Here is an 18860-nt window from a genome sequence, read left to right on the forward strand (position 1 = left end):
GGAAAAGCGCAATGTTCCAGACGCAAAGGAAAAATGCCTTGATGCCTCTGCAAAGGAAAGAAACGAAAGGAGAAACACCATGAAAGCGGTTCAAGGAAGGGCAGTGGCGAAAGCTGATTGGTCCAGGACTCCAGCCTCGAGTGTATAAAAGACCGGGCAGGGAAAGGAAGGGTGCTTTTTGCAGCTGTGCTGTAATAACACCCGCTTACTTGTAGGTATACAGGGACTGCAGATAAGCCCGGACGGCTGTATTAGATATTGTTGTCAGGAATAAAGACAAGAACTGTCAAATGGGAGAAAACTGGAGTAGAATCGAGGTTTATGAAAAAAAATCGAAACCTCTGAAAATATCTTTATTCATTTGCATGAAAACCACCAAAAGTATCAAACTCACTTTCACAAATCATCACTCTCCTTGCACCGACAGTATGTACTTCTAGAACTTTTTTTTTTCAAGTCAGTCATTTCTAATGAAGTCAAGTCACTGGTAAGTACAAGTTGTCAGACAGAAAATAAACAAAAGGAAACAAAAAAAATACTATTTCGGCTTTCATGTTAAGATAACTGAAGATAAAAGTCGATAAAAAAACACTCAAACGCAGCAATCTAAGATAGCCTCTAGTCCCTATTTGGAGTATGAAGTCCGATTAAGTGTATTTCAATTTTTAAAAATGCAACCTCTATAATAACTTTTTAATTTCCTGTATCGTCTACCTTTCCATATTTATGTATTTCGTACTCGTTTAAAGTGTTTTTTTTTTTTTTTGCTAAGCCTCGTTTCAACAAGTAAGGAAGAATCAAATCCCAGATGACCGAGTTGTATCTGCGTTTGTAACTCGTGACTAAAATTTTAATGTCTTGGTGGATTATTTCCAATCTGATTTGGAGTCTTCGGGACGCTCTCGGCCATGATTCTTGGATTATTTGGAGTTTTACGTATTCAAGTACGGTACGATTGGCCTAGCATGAGTACACACTCCATTTCTAGAATCCAAAAATATGCAGACTGTCTATGCTATTGAAAATATAGGTATGTTGTATGTATGTACATTATATCATTATTTTGTTCACGTCTATTAAAAATGCACTCATCCAGATATTAGGTGATTTTTCAAAAAAACCAAAGGGTCTGGATTGATATGGGCAAATAAATAGAGATAAGTTAAACATAGAGTATGTACAATCAGTAGGTTTTAAATTCATACGTTCAGAACCAAACAGGAAATAGAAAAAGTCGTTTGGTTACCAAAAGTCATTTCCTGTGTCATCGTTCCTCCTTCTAAAACTTATGAGTTGGTTGGATTGTGTTTTACCATCTTTTATCCTAGAAAGTCCTGGGCTGGTTCAGGAGGTTCCGGGAGGTCTACATCGGATCCGCCGGGGCACCCTCTTCTTTGGGGAGGGGCTCCAAGTGGATGGGGGTGACATTGGCAGGTTTCTTCACTCTGAAGAAAGAAGAGAAAGAAAAGAAAATGAGCCGTTGACATATTTCGTCATGGTTTATAGTCCGTTTACTCTTTGGGTATAACTAAAATTCACGTTCATTTGTGAATCCGATGAGTCGGATTGGTGAATAGCTGCGTCCAGATGGCAACGGATCACTACAAACTACTACAAAAATACTTTGGCGGTTTGACCTGAAAACCTTTGAATAGGAATGAGATCGGGAGCTCGGTGAACTTACCAGTGACTTAGTTGTTATTGTGGAGCTAGATAAGTGAACATATGTAGACATTAACATATTGGAACCCTGTTGGGACTATTTTTCTGTGTGCTTTTGTTAGTTGAATAACTTTCCAGATTCTTGGGGGTGGGGGTAATGTGGAAAGACATCACCAATGTTGGGAGAGACCATGGTTCCGAGACAGAGAAAAAAAATCAAAGTTCTGCAAGTTAGCAACAAACGGAAGACCACTAATTAGCTCATGGCAGCCCCTGGAGCATCTTGAGAATGAGATCGGGAGCTCGGTGAACTTGCTTACCAGTGACTTAGTTGGACTCAATGGCTCGGTATGTTAATTAGCCTGTACAGCAGGGGTCTCAAACACGCGGCCCGCGGGCCAAATGTGACCCGCAGGACACTGACCATGGTTCAGAGAAAAAAATCAGAGTTCTGCAAGTTAGCAACAAACGGAAGACCACTAATTAGCTCATGGCAGCATCTCGATCCCCGGATGCAGTCCGAGGGCTACCAACGAGGTCGAAGGTCGGGTTTAGCAGAATTAGCTCTAAGCTACTACGGCAGCCAAGTGTCACGAATGATGGGACTTAACCCCCGATCAATCCAAGGTCATCAGGGGTCAGAGGCTACTGGTATTGGATGGAGATATGGAGTGGTTAGAGCATCTCGGCGGTCAGTAGAGATAACTGTACAGAAACAGTCGATATTAACTTACGAGTATGGCGAGATTGGCACAGCCACCACCAGGACGTGACTCCTCTTTCTAAAGAGTCGCCACAGGCCTCTGTGATTCCCTCGGACGTCTAAATCCCAAACATGAAGGCACTGGGTCAAAGATGAAAGGACAGTATTAGTGGCACCAACGGTTACGCCTCTTCGGTCATGGCGTACCTTAGCGAGCTCAGTCCAAGTGGAGGTGTCCGTCTCCGATGTCATCTTAATGAACATGACGTAGACTTTCCCCTCGGAGTCCGGTAGTATCGAGTCCTCACACGGGTTCTTGGTGTGGTCCAGCACCTCTGCCTCCCTGCAATCGAATAGTGGAACACACATCTCGTAAAGGTTGACCCATTTCTTTCATCTATCCTCAGATCGACGTACTGGCGTCCACGTAATATAATATAGCTATTGATGAAGTTACTAATATGTGAAGTATCATCCCCACGGTGCTGACAGGCAGGATCCAAGTCTTTGAGTTCTTATGTTGTAAAGTGTGCCTATGTTGGTGTACCCCCCCCATAGGAGCTGTTGCTACTGAATCCAAGAAATGACTGATGCTGAGTGACTCCCGCTGCCACATCACCATCAACCATCATGTCTTCAATTCGGGAAAAAGTGGCCATAAATGTTACTTTATCCTGTTAAATTGTCATTACTTGTTTGCATTTAAAACTATTATTGCAAGATAATGAAACACATTATGTCATTGTATGGTCATATCAACTCGTACTTCGGTACGTGACAAATTATTTAATTTAATGGAATTTTTAAATAAATGTAATTTAATTTAATGGAATTTTAAAATAAATGTAATGTAATTTAATGGAATTTTAAAATAAATGTAATTTTATGGAATTTTAAAATAAATGTAATTTAATTTAATTTAAAAATAATTTTTAATTTAATTTAATTTAATTTAATCAAACCAGGGTTCAATTCCACCCTCGGCCATCTCTGTGTGGCGTTTGCATGTTCTCCCCGTGCATGTGTGGGTTTTCTCCGGGTACTCCGGTTTCCTCTCACATTCCAAAAACATGCTAGGTTAATTAGCCACTCCAAATTGTCCATAGGTATGAATGTGAGTGTGAATGGTTGTTTGTCTATATGTGCCCTGTGATTGGCTGGCCACCAGTCCAGGGTGTACCCCGCCTCACGGCCAACGACAGCTGGGATAGGCTTCAGCACCCCCCGCGACCCTCGTGAGGAAAAAGCGGTAGAAAATGAATGAATGAATAAATTAAATTAAAAAATTTAAAAAAAATCTTTTTAATTATATTAGGAAAGCAGGAAGTGAACAAATGTAACAGTTACTGATTGGAAAAGTACCAGATGGAGGGGTAGGATTTAATAAGCTTTGCTTCTTCCTACTCCTTTTGGACATGTGGAACTGGGAACTGATTATGGGATGCACTCAATTGTAATCTGATGCATGTTCAAATGAAATTAAACCATTAGCATTTTGTGAAAAAAGTATTTGGTTAGAGTAGTAGAACCTTCTGCTATGTATGAATGATGCAACCAATGTTCGCTACTGTCAGATCTCACTCACTTCAGCAGGTTTTGGATTTCCACTTCATAGGCGTCCTTCTTTAAGCTTAAGGAACGTAGACAAAAAGTACTTCAGTATTTAAGTTTTCTGCATGAATGTGTCATCAGGCTGCACGAACCTGTCCACGTTCTTCAGGTGCACGTGAGGCACAGTGTTGAACTTGTGCTTTTTGAAATACACCTCCTATACGTCAAATGACAGAAAAAAAATACCTCAAAAAGACTGAATGTAATAATTAGATTATTTTTAACTTGCTCACATGGAAATAGCCGTTCATGTTGAGGCCGATGATGCCAAAGTGGTAGGAGCGGGACACGTCGGGGATGATGCACTCCCTGCCTTTCCTCTGCTCTGGCATCCGCATCCACATGTCCCAGTCCCACAGCTACGTCAACACACACGTGTTATCACGATGCCAATCATGAGTTTGACACACCAAACTTGTTTGCATGGAGTAGAATAAAATAAAAACTAGAAAATTCCCGCGGAAATTTTGATGGGCTTGCCACCTGTGCTGTGAACCTCGGGCCCGGTGTGCCAATGGCTACCATGCTAGCACCTAGCAAGAAAGCCTCAAGTACCGAAAAAGGTTGATGCAGTCCCATAGTGTCCCCACATCTTGCCATGTGTCTATTTACATTTAGACATGAGTAAATTAGCTTAAATGCTAACATGCTAACAGCTACCATGCTAGCACCTTGCAAGACCAGCCTCAGGTCCCGAAAAGTTTGGGGGAAGTCTCACAGTGTCCCCACATCATGCCATGTGTGTATTTGCCTTTAGACATGAGTAAATTAGCTAAAATGCTAACATGCTAACAATCACCATGCTAACACCTAGCAAGACAGCCTCAAGTCCAAAAAGTGTCCAGGCAGTCCGATAGTGTCCCCACATCATACCATGTGTGTATTTGCCTTTATATATGAGTAAATTAGCTAAAATGCTAACATGCTAACAGTCATCATGCTAGCACCTAGCAAGAGGGCCTCAAGTTTAGAAAGTGCCAAGGTTGTCCTATAACCTCCCTACATCATGCCATGTGTGTATTTGCCTTTAGACATGAGTAAATTAGCTTAAATGCTAACATGCTAGCATCCTCAAAATGGGAAGATATAATAATAGCTAAACATCACAAGGAATAACAATATGGGCTTGCAAGCCCCATAGACAGCTGCTAAGCAGCAGTCTATGGGGCTTGCATTACTGAGCAAGCCCATAATAAGGATCCCAGCACCTTCTCGGGTGTAGGCCATTTAGGCTCCAGTTCATCCTTGTAGAGACTCCTTTTCAGGACCCAGCCCAGGCCAGGCATGCTCTCCACTCGGTACAGCAAGGCGGCATCCTCAGCCGTGTGTTCATAGCCCTGTGGAACACAAATAGAATAGAACAGGTGACAAATGAAACAGGTGTTGTTGTTATTGTACAGTAAATTAGTTTGAAGTATAGAAATAATTATGTTTCATTATTTAAAAAAAAAACATTACAACTGCTTTTTTTGCTCACTTGGTCGTTCCAGGCTGAGATGCAATAAAGGCTGTCATCCTCATCCAGCAGGTGGATGGTTTGACTCAGAAAACTGTCAAAATAACAGAAACACAGGCATTAAGCAACGGTATGTCTGCCTCGGTTTTAATCTGTGATTTTAGACCGGGGATTACAAAACACAAGATAGACCAATGACAACAAAGGAAATCATTCAGCGGGGGGAATAAGTCTTGCAGGAATAGAATTCAACCAAAAACACAGCAAAAATGGGGAGAATAGATCAAAAAGGAAAAAATGGCTGACATGATGACACTAAGAACTAATAATAAAACAAAACTCCGCGGTCCAGAGTGTTCTTTCCGCGGTCCAGAGTGTTCTTTCCGCGGTCCAGAGTGTTCTTACGGCGATCCAGAGTGTTCTTACGGCGATCCAGAGTGTTCTTTCCGCGATCCAGAGTGTTCTTTCCGCGATCCAGAGTGTTCTTTGCACGGTCCAAAGTGTTCTTTGCACGGTCCAAAGTGTTCTTTCCATTGTCCAAAGTGTTCTTTCCATTGTCCAAAGTGTTCTTTCCATTGTCCAAAGTGTTCTTTCCATTGTCCAAAGTGTTCTTTCCGTGATCCAAAGTGTTCTTTCCGTGATCCAAAGTGTTCTTTCCGTGATCCAAAGTGTTCTTTCCGTGATCCAAAGTGTTCTTTCCGTGATCCAAAGTGTTCTTTCCGTGATCCAAAGTGTTCTTTCCGCGATCCAAATTGTTCTTTCCATGATCCAAAGTGTTCTTTCCATGATCCAAATTGTAAATGTGAAATCAGCCAGAAAAGGTAGAAAAAGTTATTGTTTTCAGCAACACAACTTTAGTATAAACTGACATCAAAAAGCAGAACAGGTCTAGATCTTGGTTCACTCTACTTCTTGTCATTTTTTCCATTATCCAAATTGTTCTTTCCATGATCCAAAGTGTTCTTTCCGCGATCCAAAGTGTTCTTTCCATGATTCAAATTGTTCTTTCCATGATCTAAAGTGATCTTTCCATGATCCAAATTGTAAATGTGAAATCAGCCATCAGTCAAATGAGTGAATTCCCCTCACATGTGTGGACCTTGTTTTTCTGCTGGTATACTGGAAAAGCGGTCAAAATGAGAATCCCCTGAAGCTTCCATGATGAGAAGAGGAGCTGGTTGTCATTGTGTTGGCTAATTGTACACTTATGATTTCAGTTGTGGCTCTAAATATTGCTTTATAGTCATATTATTATAACCGGGTCGAAACCGACCCTAACAATACAGTGGTCATAATTTCAACCAGACCATTTTAAAATGTAGTAAAAATTATTTTTTGGGTTTTATTTTGTTTAAATAGAGTTTCTTGACAAAGTCAAAAAACCTTGATGCAATAAACAAATGTTATGTGATTCTTTTTATGCATTAAAATGTAAAACAGGTCGGTGCCGCCCCTAACACAAGAGGAGGGTTAAGTAAAAAAAAAATATATATATTTTTTGCCTTTTTACAAAAATAAAAAAAAAACAGAAAAATAGTGCCCCCCTGCATCATTTGATTGATGTAAAAAGTTTGGACACCCCTGATTGAACCAAACACAGAGCGACACAACACCGCCCTCTAGTGGTGATTAGTTCCATGGCAAGATGTTACAAGTTAGCATTAAAAAGCTTTTCATTTTGATTCTAAGCGCACCTGAAGAAGTCAATGGAGATGTCCAGATCTTCTTCCAGCACTATAGCATAATTAGCCTCCTGCAGGGAATGATGAACATTAAATAAAGACAAATACACACTGAAAATAAATTACCGCGTATGCAGTAAAAATGGCGGATGTACTCACTGGGTGAAGATTGAATGTTGCAGTCAGACTTGCCTTGTAGTGCTGTGACAGAGCAGAGAAAGAGAACTCAAAACTCCCTCCTGGGTACATGTTCATGGTACAGTTGTACTAGTTTCTATTTTATTTTAATGCAGGCGTTATTTATAGACGTGCAGTTATGTTCTTCCTCATTTCCTTGACAAAATGCCTTAATAAATTCCTCAAAAATGCACTTTGGACACATAATTATGTGTATTCATGTTTCAAAAGGTGACCTCTGATTTAAAAGGTTTTGCTTGGTTTGACTTCAAAGTTGAAAATATATTAAATAATTAAAATACATAATGACTGAACTAAGCGTACAAAATAAAACTGATAAAAAATGCAAAAAATGACTTTAAAGTGTAAAAAATAATAAAAATACAAAATAAAAATGGCTAAAAAATATATAAAAATGAAATAAATATTTAAAGTGTAAAAGATATTCACAATAAATAAAAACAAAAATGACAAATAAAAATAAAGATGATTAAAATAATAAAAATAAATGAAAATTACTTAAGATTAAAAACAATGAATGAAAATACATTTTAAAAAAATGAAATGTCATTAAATAAAATTGTAAAAAAACTATACAAGCAAATGTATTTTTTTAGTCACTTTTATTTTGTATTTATATTATTTTTTATACTACATTATATTTGCTTGTTTTTACACTTTTATTTAATGACATTTTTTCATTCATTGTTTTTAATCTTAAGTAATTTATTTATTTTTATTATTTTAATCATCTTTATTTTATTTGTCATTTTTGTTTTTATTTATTTTTAATATTTTTTATGCTTTAAATATTTATTTCATTTTTATGTATTTTTAGTCATTTTTATTTTTATTATTTAGGCACTTTTATTTTGTATTTTTATTATTTTTTATACTTTAGTCATTTTTACATTTTTATTTGCTTGTATATTTTTTACACTTTTATTTAGTGACATTTAATTTTTTTTAATGTATTTTCATTCATTGTTTTTAATCTTAAGTAGTTTTCATTTATTTTTATTATTTTAATCAGCTTTATTTTTATTTTTATTTGTCATTTTTGTTTTTATTCATTTTGAATATTTTTTACGCTTTAAATATGTATTTCATTTTTATGTATTTTAGTCATTTTTATTTTGTATTTTTTATTATTTTTTTTATACTTTAGTCATTTTAACATTTTTATTTGCTTGTATATTTTTTGACACTTTTATTTAATAAATACAAATGAAAAATGACTTCAATCAAAGTGGGTGGCTTCCTAATGACCACTGGGTCATTAATGGTCATTAATGAGGGTCCCGGGTTGGGACATGCCAGGAGGTAGCGAGTACTTCTCTCGTGGAAGTTCTCTCGAGTTCTCACCTGGGATACCCGTGCATTCTTGATGCTGATGGGCGTGTGCTGAACTCCCTTCAGTCCAAAGAGCTCCACCACATCCATCGGCTCCTGGGATGTTCAAACACACAAAGATGGATCTATTGCTCTCCACTTCTACGGTCAAATCAGAAGGTCGGATACCTCATAGTATCCATCGATGAAGACAGTGATCATCTGCGGGTTAACACCATGAGCTGAAAGGAGAGACCTGAGCATCCTGGAAACAGAAGACAAGGATGAACATTGACTTGCGCTCATGGGCTCGTGAGATCTTACCGGTAGAGATAGTTGGGTCTGTTGCCTGCGATGACCGCGACTGGTACATGGAAGACGTGATTAGTGGGCAGCTAAAGGGAAGAAACAAAACATATACTTTTCAGATTGATCATTTTTACATTCTTGTTTTGCAATTTAACAAAAAAAATTACAACGTAATTTCCTCAAAAATTGCAACTTTACTTCTTTTCCATTGTAAAAAAAAATTATTGCGGAAATTGTCTTAATATTTTTATTTTCTAGTATTTTTAGTATATTTATGTCATGTTTGTATATTTTTTGTTATTGTTTTTCAATTTGTTCAAATATTTCAACCATTTTCTAGTATTTGGACTTCATTCTTGTAATATCACAACTTTTTCCCAAACTAATTTCCCCAAAAATTGCAACTTAATTATTTTCTATTGTAAAAATTATTACGGAAATTTATTCTTTTTGTCATAGTGTATCAATATTATGCTTGTAGAATTTTTCGGGAAAAACACATCTTAGCTCAACGTAATTTCCTCAAAAATTGCAACTTTACTTCTTTTCCATTGTAAAAAAAAAAATGATTGTGGAAATTATCTAAATATTTTTATTTTCTCATAGTATATTTATGTCATGTTTGTATAGTTTTTGTTATCGTTTTTTAATTTGTCTAAATATTTCAACCATTGTCTAGTCATTTTGTCCATAATATTTGGACTTTATTCTTGTAATATCACAACTTTTTCCCCAACTTAATTTCCCCCAAAATTGCAACTTAATTATTTTGTATTGTAAAAATTATGAAGAGCATTAATTATTTTTGCCATAGTGTATCAATATTATGCTTGTATAATTTTTCGTATAATTTTAATTGTTTCATTTAATTTAATTGTAGAATTCTTTGTCTAAATATTTCAACCATCGTCTAGTCCGTAACATTTGGACTTTATTTCTTGTAATATCACAACTTTTCCCGATCTAATTTCCCCCAAAATTTCAAGTTAATTTTCCATTGTAAAAATTATGAAGGACATTAATTCTTTTTCTCAAAATTCTTGTTTTGCAATTTCACAAATATTTTTTCAACGTAATTTCCCCCAAAATTGCAACTTTACTTCTTTTCCATTGTAAAAAAAATTGTCTAAATAATTTATATATTAATAATAATAATGTATTCCATTGTCAAAATATTTTTTATTTTCTCACAGTATATTGATGTCATGTTTGTATATTTTTTGTTATCATTTTTCAATTTGTGCAATTTTCATTTGACTTTATTCTTGTAATATCACAACTTTTTCCCAACCTAATTTCCCCCAAAATTGCAACTTAATTATTTTGTATTGTAAAAATTATGATGGACATTAATTGTTTTTGTCATAGTGTATCAATATTATGCTTGTTTAATTTAATTTAATTTCATTTACATAACATTTGGACTTTATTTCTTGTAATATCACAACTTTTTCCCAATCTAATTTCCCCCAAAATTACAATTATTTTCTAGTGTAAAAATGACTAAGGACATTAATTATTTTTCTCATAGCGTATCAACATTGTGCTTGTAAAAAAAAAAAATAATAATAATTAGTGTTATAATTTTCATGTCAACATTATGACTTCATTCCAGTACTTCTACTTTACACGTAAATATAATTTTTTCCAGACACCCAAACAAAGTAAAAAAATATATATTTAGAAAAGAATGAAATTTGCGTCTTACGGGTTCTGGGTTAAATTCAATGGGTGCTGGGTCTTTGCAGCTGCAGATGCTGCCGTATCCTTCCACTTTGCTGCAGAAGAGCTTCCTGCGCCGGTTCCACTCCGTGTCTGCCCAGTGGCACTCTGCCTCTGCGGACAAGGCCGTCCAAACGGAACCTGTTACTTCACCGCTCACGATAGACAGGTATTTAAGTGATTACCTTCAGAGGCGGTGAGCTGCACCTCCGTTTTAAGAAGCACTGGATCACCCCAGGTGGAAAGAGCAGGAGACTTTGAATGCTTTTCCCCGTACACCTGACCTACACAACCAAAACACACAGAAATACTCACCAGGCCACTCAAAATAGGAAACGCACCGCCATTTGAGTATTTATGTTTGCACACTACCTCCTTTCTTTACCACCAGAGTCCACATGTCCCTCCAGCTGAGGTTGAGGGACACCTGACTGCCCAGACCTTTCAGCAGGTTCTTAGCGGCGTCCTTCAGGTGGAACGTGCCCTCGTCCTGCATGGAAAAAAAAAACGTACCGCCATCCATCACACATTAATTTTTATATTCAGTATAGTTACTCCAGACTCCATTTTATATCCAATATCTGATCAACCTCCACATGCAATATTAAGGCCCTAAATGCAATATATTAAGTTCTATGTGAAGTATTTCTATAATGCCTCATATTAACTCACTAGCAAGATCTTACAGTGTATAGACTGGTCATATATTTCATCTCATTTCATATTATCTACATCAGGGGTCTCAAACACGCGGAACAAGACACATAGGTGTGCCAAGAAAAAACTATTTTCATATATTTGCAAAAGTTTTTCTTGAAATAGTCTGACTTTTAATATTTCTCAAAAAATAATTGGAATAAAAATAATATTTAAAAAATATTTTTCTTTAATATTTAAATGTAATAATAATAATATTATAATATAATATTTTTTCCTCATGATAGAATATGACTGTCTCTTATCACAACTTCATTCTTGTACAGTTACAGCTGTTCTTTTTCTATTTCTGCTGTTATTTTTTTTTAGTTAAAATTTCTTTGGAAATTTTCTTCATATAATTATGTTTTTTTTTTCCCCCATGAATATTTTCACTTTATTCTCATAACTTTATAACTTTTTCTGCAACCTAATTTTCTTTAATATTTCAACCTTATGCTACTAAAATTAGTATTATTCCTCTTAATATTGTGACAATATTCTCATACAAAATTAGGACTTTTTTGTCAGTGTTCTCCTCATATTTTGACTTCATTCTTGTCAAAGTACCGCTGATTGGTTTTTCCTGAGTAAATTATATATTTAGAACAGGGGTCTCAAACACGCGGGCCAAATGTGGCCCGCAGGACACTAGTTTGAGGCCCCCATCTTGATATGAAAGTTTAATGTTAGTGCGGCCCGCGCAAGTTTCATATGGATGCTGTATGGTATCATGTACCCAGAAAAAAATATTACGTTTGATTAATGTTAAAGGTTAAATAACTGTTAATAGTTATCCTCCCTATCCGTGTGGAAGTGGTAAGTTTTTGGCTATTTAAGTTTAAAGGCTACCGTTTAGGTCGCTAGCTCTCTAGTTTGCGAGTTAGCATGCGTCTCAAGACCCTGCAGTTGCGCAATATGTTGTAAATAAAAAAAAAAAAGAGTATAAATGTGACTATAGTCGTGTTTTGTCATGTCTACAGGGCTCTAATAATGCTTTGTTCATTTTAAGCTGAAAAAAATAATTTGTCTACCCACCAACTATATGTGGTTTCTTAAGTTTTTATTATTTGCCGTTTTATTATTATTATTATTATATTTATTTATTACTGATTGATTTTCTTTATTCTTGATTTGTTTATTTATTTTTCATCTCTTTTTTGTGCAGAAAAATAAAAATGAAGATATTTGAGAACAGTGGAATGTTTTATCAGAGCTTTTATTGTAGAAAATCAGAACCAAAACACTGAAAAAGTTTGTATATTTTTCTGTTTTTAATAAATGCGGTTTTTGGGTTTTTTTTTGAAAACCTGATGCGGCCCAGCCTTGCCCAGACCCTAGCTCCAGTAGCCCCCAGGTAAATTGAGTTTGAGACCCCTGATCTACATACTGTATTTGTATATAACTCTGGGTAAAATTGTTGATTTGTTAATACTTGGGATGTTTATATTGTTTATTTTTCTATATTGTGTATTTTGTACTGCTTAACCGAGTCTGTACTGTGGAATGTAAATGCTGTGCAATGTAAATTTCCCCACTGAGGGACGAATAAAGGCATATCTTATCTTATCTTACGTCATACTGGGAGAGTGACCCGACCTTAATGGTAAAGATGAGAACTCGCCCTCGGGTCACCATGTTGAGGAAGAGGATCATGGCTTCATCTTCGTGGGGGGAGTAAGTGTCAAATATCCTCTTGGCCATCACATGACCCTAAAAGAAAGGAAAAGGAAAGCACAGGGAATGTCATGACCTTAAAAAGGCGCTCCATGCTGGAAAAAGGCTGCAATGTTCCTGAATGACAACATGTTGTCACTGACTAATATTGACAATAGTTTGATGATCGGGCTGCACGGTGGTTTTTTAACTTTAACTTATTTTAACTTATTTTATTTTAACTTATTTTATTTTAACTATTTTAATTTAATTTAAATTAAGGCAGCACGGCGGTTGAGTGGTTAGCGCGCATACCTCACAGCTAGGAGACCAGGGTTCAATTCCACCCTCGGCCATCTCTGTGTGGAGTTTGCATGTTCTCCCCGTGCATGCGTGGGTTTTCTCCGGGTACTCCGGTTTCCTCCCACATTCCAAAAACATGCTAGGTTAATTGGCCACTCCAAATTGTCCATAGGTATGAATGTGAGTGTGAATGGTTGTTTGTCTATATGTGCCCTGTGATTGGCTGGCCACCAGTCCAGGGCGGACCGCGTCTGTCGCCCAAAGACAGCTGGGATTGGCTCCAGCACCCCCGCGACCCTCGTGAGGAAAAGCGGTAGAAAATGAATGAATAAATTCTTACTGTAGCTTGGTTGAGAACAATTACATGAATGCCTCGGCCTTGCTCACGCATATCATCCTCCAACACCTAAGAAAAGAAACCAAACACAAAAGGATATCATTAGTCATAATAATGGTTTAACCTTCCTCTTGTGTTAGCTTTCTGGTATCATGTCTTATGTTAACGGGTGGGTTTTGACCCATGTATTAAATCAGCTATAAAATACACTAAAAACAATAAGTTACCATCAAATTTGCTTCTCATGTCTTGGTTACCTTCTTAGGCTTCCTCATCCATGAAAATGTTGCTTTTAATACTTTTGGTGTGGGCATGGAGGCCTTTTTTTGTCACTATACCCCTCCATTTCAATTTCCAAATATGGTCAAATGAACCTCAAAAGAATCATATTCATAAATTGAATTCTTTTGTTACCTGGCTATTACTGAGGGATATAGAACATATCTCTTAAATCAATTAGTTTGATTTATTTTCTCATTTTAGTATTAATCACTAAAGAAACATCTATGGTGTTGGGGTCAGTTTTGACCCATATATATTAATGTCAAGAAAAGGTAGAAAAAGTTATTGTTTTCAACAACACAACTTTAGTAGAAACTGAAATCAAAAAGCAGAACAGGTCCAGATCTTGGTTCACTCTACTTCTTGTCATTCTTTCCATGATCCAAATTGTTCTTTCCGTGATCCAAAGTGTTCTTTCCACTACCCAAATTGATCTTTCCGCGATCCAAATTGTTCTTTCCGCGATCCAAAGTGTTCTTTCCGCGATCCAAAGTGTTCTTTCCGTGATCCAAATTGTTCTTTCCGTGATCCAAATTGTTCTTTCCATGATCCAAATTGTTCTTTCCGTGATCCAAATTGTAAATGTGAAATCAGCCATCAGTCAAATGAGTGAATTCGCCTCACATGTCTGGACCTTGTTTTTCTGCTGGTATACTGGAAAAGCGGTCAAAATGAGAATCCCCTGAAGCTTCCATGATGAGAAGAGGAGCTGGTTGTCATTGTGTTGGCTAATTGTACACTTATGATTTCAGTTGGGGCTCAAAATATTGCTTTATAGTCATATTATTATAACCGGGTTGAAACCGACCCTAACAATACAGTGTCATAATTTCAACCAGACCATTTTAAAATGTAGTAAAAAATTATCATAATTTTAAAAAAATCATAATTAAAAAAAATAAAAACATTTTAAAAAATGAAAAAAAAATGAAAACATTTTTTTAAATAATTTAAAAATAATAATTTCAACCAGACCATTTTAAAATGTAGTAAAAATTTTTTTTTTGGTTTTATTTTGTTGAAATAGAGTTTCCTGACAACGTCAAAAAGCCTTGATGCAATAAACAAATGTTATGTGATTCTTTTTATGCATTAAAATGTAAAACGGGTCTGTGCCGACCCTAACACAAGAGGAAGGTTAATCAGCCAATCAGTGTACGTCCCCTTTGAACTCACAGTGGTCCCGTCCACCGCCACATACACTTTGGAGCGACTGGAGTACGCCTCAATGTCCAGAACCTTGCGCCCATTAGCCGGTCTGCGAGGCGTCGCCATGTTTGGCATCGCATCCTCTAAAAGTACAACAGATCGGTTTTTTAATCCCAAATTACACATCGGTAGAACCATATTGTCCCGTACCGTATTCCTGGGATGCAGCATCTTCGTTGACTACTCTTCGTGTGTCCAAGATGAGTTTGATGTTGACTAAGACAGTCACCAGGAGAAACAGCACAGCACCAGCCTGTGGAAGGAAAAAATAAATATAAAGTGATTTTTCTTTCACATCAGAATTGTGGATGATGGCTGAAATCCCCAGTTTCCCTTTAAGCTGTGCTTCTTCCTACTGCTTTTCAGACATGCTGTATTGTGCAACTGTTCTTTCATGTGACTTGCAACACATATCTGAAACGTATAAACATACCATATGCCCCCCACAGCCAAATTTGGGAGGCTTGTTAAGTCCCCCTAAATAATTTTATATTTTCTACTACTCGTAGTAGTAATAATAATCAGAAGAAGAAGAATTTTGGAGAATTTTAGGGGGTCTTGATCCCCCTAAAACATGTTCAGCCCTCTGAAAAAAATTAGGCTAAATAATTTGATATTTTCTATTTATTTTTTTATTGATTTTTTTTTTTTTTTTACAAAAAAAATCTCAAAGCCCCCCCTTGTCCTCAGAACCTAGTGACGCACCTGGGCACAATCAAGGCCAAACTGCACTGTATTGTACTGTACTGTACTGTACTTCGTCTTACCTGGCAACAGCGGCGAATCGTCCTCTTATTGGTCAGTTTGTATTTCCAGGTGAGGTAAAGGCTTCTTTGTTGGCGGGGAATGAAAGGCTTAGCCCGGGGGTTTGGGGTCCAAGTTTCCATCCCGCTGGAAATGCCAGACGTTTAGCTTGTCGTTCCTCCTCCTCCTCCTTCCCCTCCTGCTCCTCCTCGTCCCGCAAAATCACAAACCCAAAAATCACATCCTCTTCTGCAAAACAACACAACACCGACGATGCTTCTTCTCATCAACGAGCGTCAAACTCAAGTTGAGCTTTAATTTTACACAAAACCCCACCGACCCACATCACACACACTGTGTATGTATCAGCTTTTTATCGTTATATTCGTGATAAGCAAAAGAAGCCAATGAAGTGAAGCTATTAGTTCTGCAAAATGCTAAATAAGAAGAGACTGTCGCAGATTAAATGACGTCACTGACTTCTTCTCCGGTTTACTGGCGGGAAGCAAACAGTTTTAGTTGTATACTGCCTCTTACTGGCCATTAATATATGAAATAAATACACCGAGCATTCTGTATAAGTGTTCTCGGCATAACTCGTGTTTAAATTTGTTATTAAAAAATAAATAACTACTTATTTCACACTCATTTATCTTATTTACTCTTATTTCCTCTGTTATGAGATAAATTCACCCAGGGATGCCGACACTGTACACTCTCGGACGAACACTGCCCCTAGCGTTTTGGAAGAGAATTTCACCATATTTCTCAGGATTTAAAAACAAAATGCATTAATTATTGTTTCTGGTAACAAATTACATTTATTAACGACTCATTTCGTTACTAATTCAATTACACTGAAACTAAAGTAAATATAACTCTTGTTTTTTTTTTCAAATAATTTGCCCAACATTGCCACGCTGGTAAAGAAAGTCCACAGAGTCCAACAACAATCGTCATGTTGACTGTTTTACAGCACCGTAAAAGCTAGAAGGGTCATCTACCACACCCAAAGCAGCAGGGTGCATAGTGTACAAGTGTTTTTTTACACAAAGCTGCATGATGAGGTGAGTGTTTCTGCATTTGTGATCAGTTTGCATATACATAATTTACTTTGTGTTTAGTGTAGACTTTACTATAGCTGTCAAATCATCGAGTCATCGAGTCATCGTCGGTTGAATGTTTATTGGAAGTGACAGCAAAATGGCAAAGATAGCATTTCTTTAAGCATTTCAGCATTTCAAATACAGGGCCAATACTGATACTTTTTATTTCATCATCATTATTATTTCAGTCAAACAGCCCTCGAAACCAACCTGGAGGACCTTCAGTGTCACTTCACCTGGAACCTAAACACCAGCAGATCCAGACTGTTCCATCTCAAGGACAAGGTAGAAGACATCGGTGCCGTGGAGGGATACAACTGGCTGGGACATATTTACAACCTGCAGGGCTACATACACTTCCAGTTGGGCTTCACGCAAGATGCTTTGCGTTACTTCTGCAGGGCTGCAGAGGCTTTTCGTCAGATGAGAAACACCATCTCAGAAGAAGGTCCTTGGCTGGTAATAAACTACGGGAACCTGGCTTGGCTGCATTACCACATGGGAGAACAGGCAGAAAGTCAAATGTACTTGAAGAAGATTTATATTCTACTGAATGAATATCAGTTTGCATACCAGGAGGAACTCCACCCAGAAATCTGTGCTGAAAAGGCCTGGACTTTGATGACTTTTGGAAAAGACCATATCCTTCCCGCAGTGGAATACTTCCACAGAGCAATCAGGATGCAACCAGATATGGTGGAATGGCACTCCAGTCATGTCGTAGCATTAGTGAGTACTTCTAAGATCTACAAAAGTGGCCTACAAGCCAACATTTTCGAGAAAATGGAGATCGCGGTGAAACATGATCCAGACAACCTCTACCTGGCAGCACTTTACCTTACCGCCTGTGCAGCTAACGGACGGAAAATTGAACGTGAGGCATGCCAACTGGCAAAGAAGGTTTTGAGAAAGCCTGCCAGCAGCTACAGCGGCATCAAACCGCTACTTAAGCTGTACAGACTCCACCTATCGATGCAGGAAGCTCTTGATTTGGCAGAGGAAGCCGTAGAAAGACACCCGGGTGAGCGTTATCTGAAAAGATGTGCCGCGATCTGCTACAAAAAGAGAATATTTTTCCACAGGGACATTCCACTAGAACAAAACACCATTGACAGGGCCATCAGTTTACACCAGGAAGTGATTTCTCTTTACCCTCAATCGTCACTAAAAAGACAAATAACTCTTGCAAACATTTACGCAAAGTCGGCTCACCACCAAGCTGAAGCCGACCAGATATTTGAGGAACTACTGGAGGGCAGTCAGGAACCTGCGGACAGACAGATGTTGTACAACCGCTATGCTAAACATCTACACTTCACCAAGAAGCAGAGCTACAAGTCTATCGAGTATTTCATGAAGGCAGCGGCTATACGGTATCCGTCTGTCTATCGGGAAAGAAGCACTCATATTCTGCAGAAAATTAAAGCAAGGAATAGAAACAGAATGTGTCCAGAAATAGACGAGTTTTTGGCCAACCTACAGGACTGAAAAATTCATACTATTTTTCATGGTTTGTTTGGTCCTGTGACTTGTCCTCCGAAGAGACTTGTGCTATGTTATGTTTTTTCGGTTATAGTTATCAGAATAACTCTTAAAATGTTACGTTAACATATATATGTTAACACACTACGTTGTTCCTCGTTTATTGTTATTACTATAACTGCCATAAGCGCATAATCATTAATTTCAGATTTTATTTAATTTATTTACATTTATTTTATTTTTTTTACCTCTTCAATTTGTTTTATTTTGTGAAAATATATATGCAATTAAAAACAAAAGGAGATTTTAAAAATCTTGACTCTTTTTCTTAAAATGTGTTTTACATAATAGTAATAATGTAATAATCATTGTCGTCGGCTTCTGGTTGCTA

The 18860-nt window shown here is 37.1% G+C and overlaps 2 protein-coding genes across 2 annotated transcripts; one reads left to right on the forward strand and one right to left on the reverse strand.

The window, feature by feature from the left end:
* Positions 1-339: 339 nt before the first annotated feature.
* Positions 340-16368, reverse strand: pomgnt1 (protein O-linked mannose N-acetylglucosaminyltransferase 1 (beta 1,2-)). Its single transcript, XM_058073813.1, has 21 exons — positions 15905-16368; positions 15288-15390; positions 15105-15220; positions 13650-13715; positions 12950-13063; positions 11027-11144; positions 10840-10938; positions 10641-10768; positions 8948-9018; positions 8813-8888; positions 8657-8740; positions 7274-7315; positions 7127-7185; positions 5454-5526; positions 5185-5313; positions 4210-4335; positions 4069-4133; positions 3951-3995; positions 2573-2708; positions 2397-2506; positions 340-1445 (listed from the first exon to the last, which is right to left on the reverse strand). The coding sequence occupies exons 1-21, from the start codon at positions 16022-16024 to the stop codon at positions 1364-1366; spliced, it is 1962 nt and encodes a 653-aa protein (XP_057929796.1). The 5' UTR covers positions 16025-16368; the 3' UTR covers positions 340-1363.
* LOC131129880 (interferon-induced protein with tetratricopeptide repeats 1-like) lies at positions 15332-18475 on the forward strand. The gene is made up of 2 exons (XM_058073814.1): positions 15332-15348; positions 17176-18475. Exons 1-2 carry the CDS (start codon positions 15338-15340, stop codon positions 18473-18475), a joined length of 1311 nt encoding a protein of 436 aa, XP_057929797.1. The 5' UTR covers positions 15332-15337.
* Positions 18476-18860: the final 385 nt, after the last annotated feature.

Source organism: Doryrhamphus excisus, chromosome 5 (assembly GCF_030265055.1).
Source record: "Doryrhamphus excisus isolate RoL2022-K1 chromosome 5, RoL_Dexc_1.0, whole genome shotgun sequence".
In the NCBI taxonomy this organism is placed as follows: domain Eukaryota; kingdom Metazoa; phylum Chordata; class Actinopteri; order Syngnathiformes; family Syngnathidae; genus Doryrhamphus; species Doryrhamphus excisus.

Coding starts and splice junctions, on each gene's coding strand:
- pomgnt1 (XM_058073813.1), bottom strand. CDS start 16,024: ATGGAAACTTGGACCCCAAACCCCCGGGCTAAGCCTTTCATTCCCCGC. Junction 11,145..12,949: donor TTCTCATCTTTACCATTAAG/GTCGGGTCACTC, acceptor TTTTCCATGCAG/GACGAGGGCACGTTCCACCT. Junction 5,527..7,126: donor ATCTCCATTGACTTCTTCAG/GTGCGCTTAGAA, acceptor TTATTTTGACAG/TTTTCTGAGTCAAACCATCC.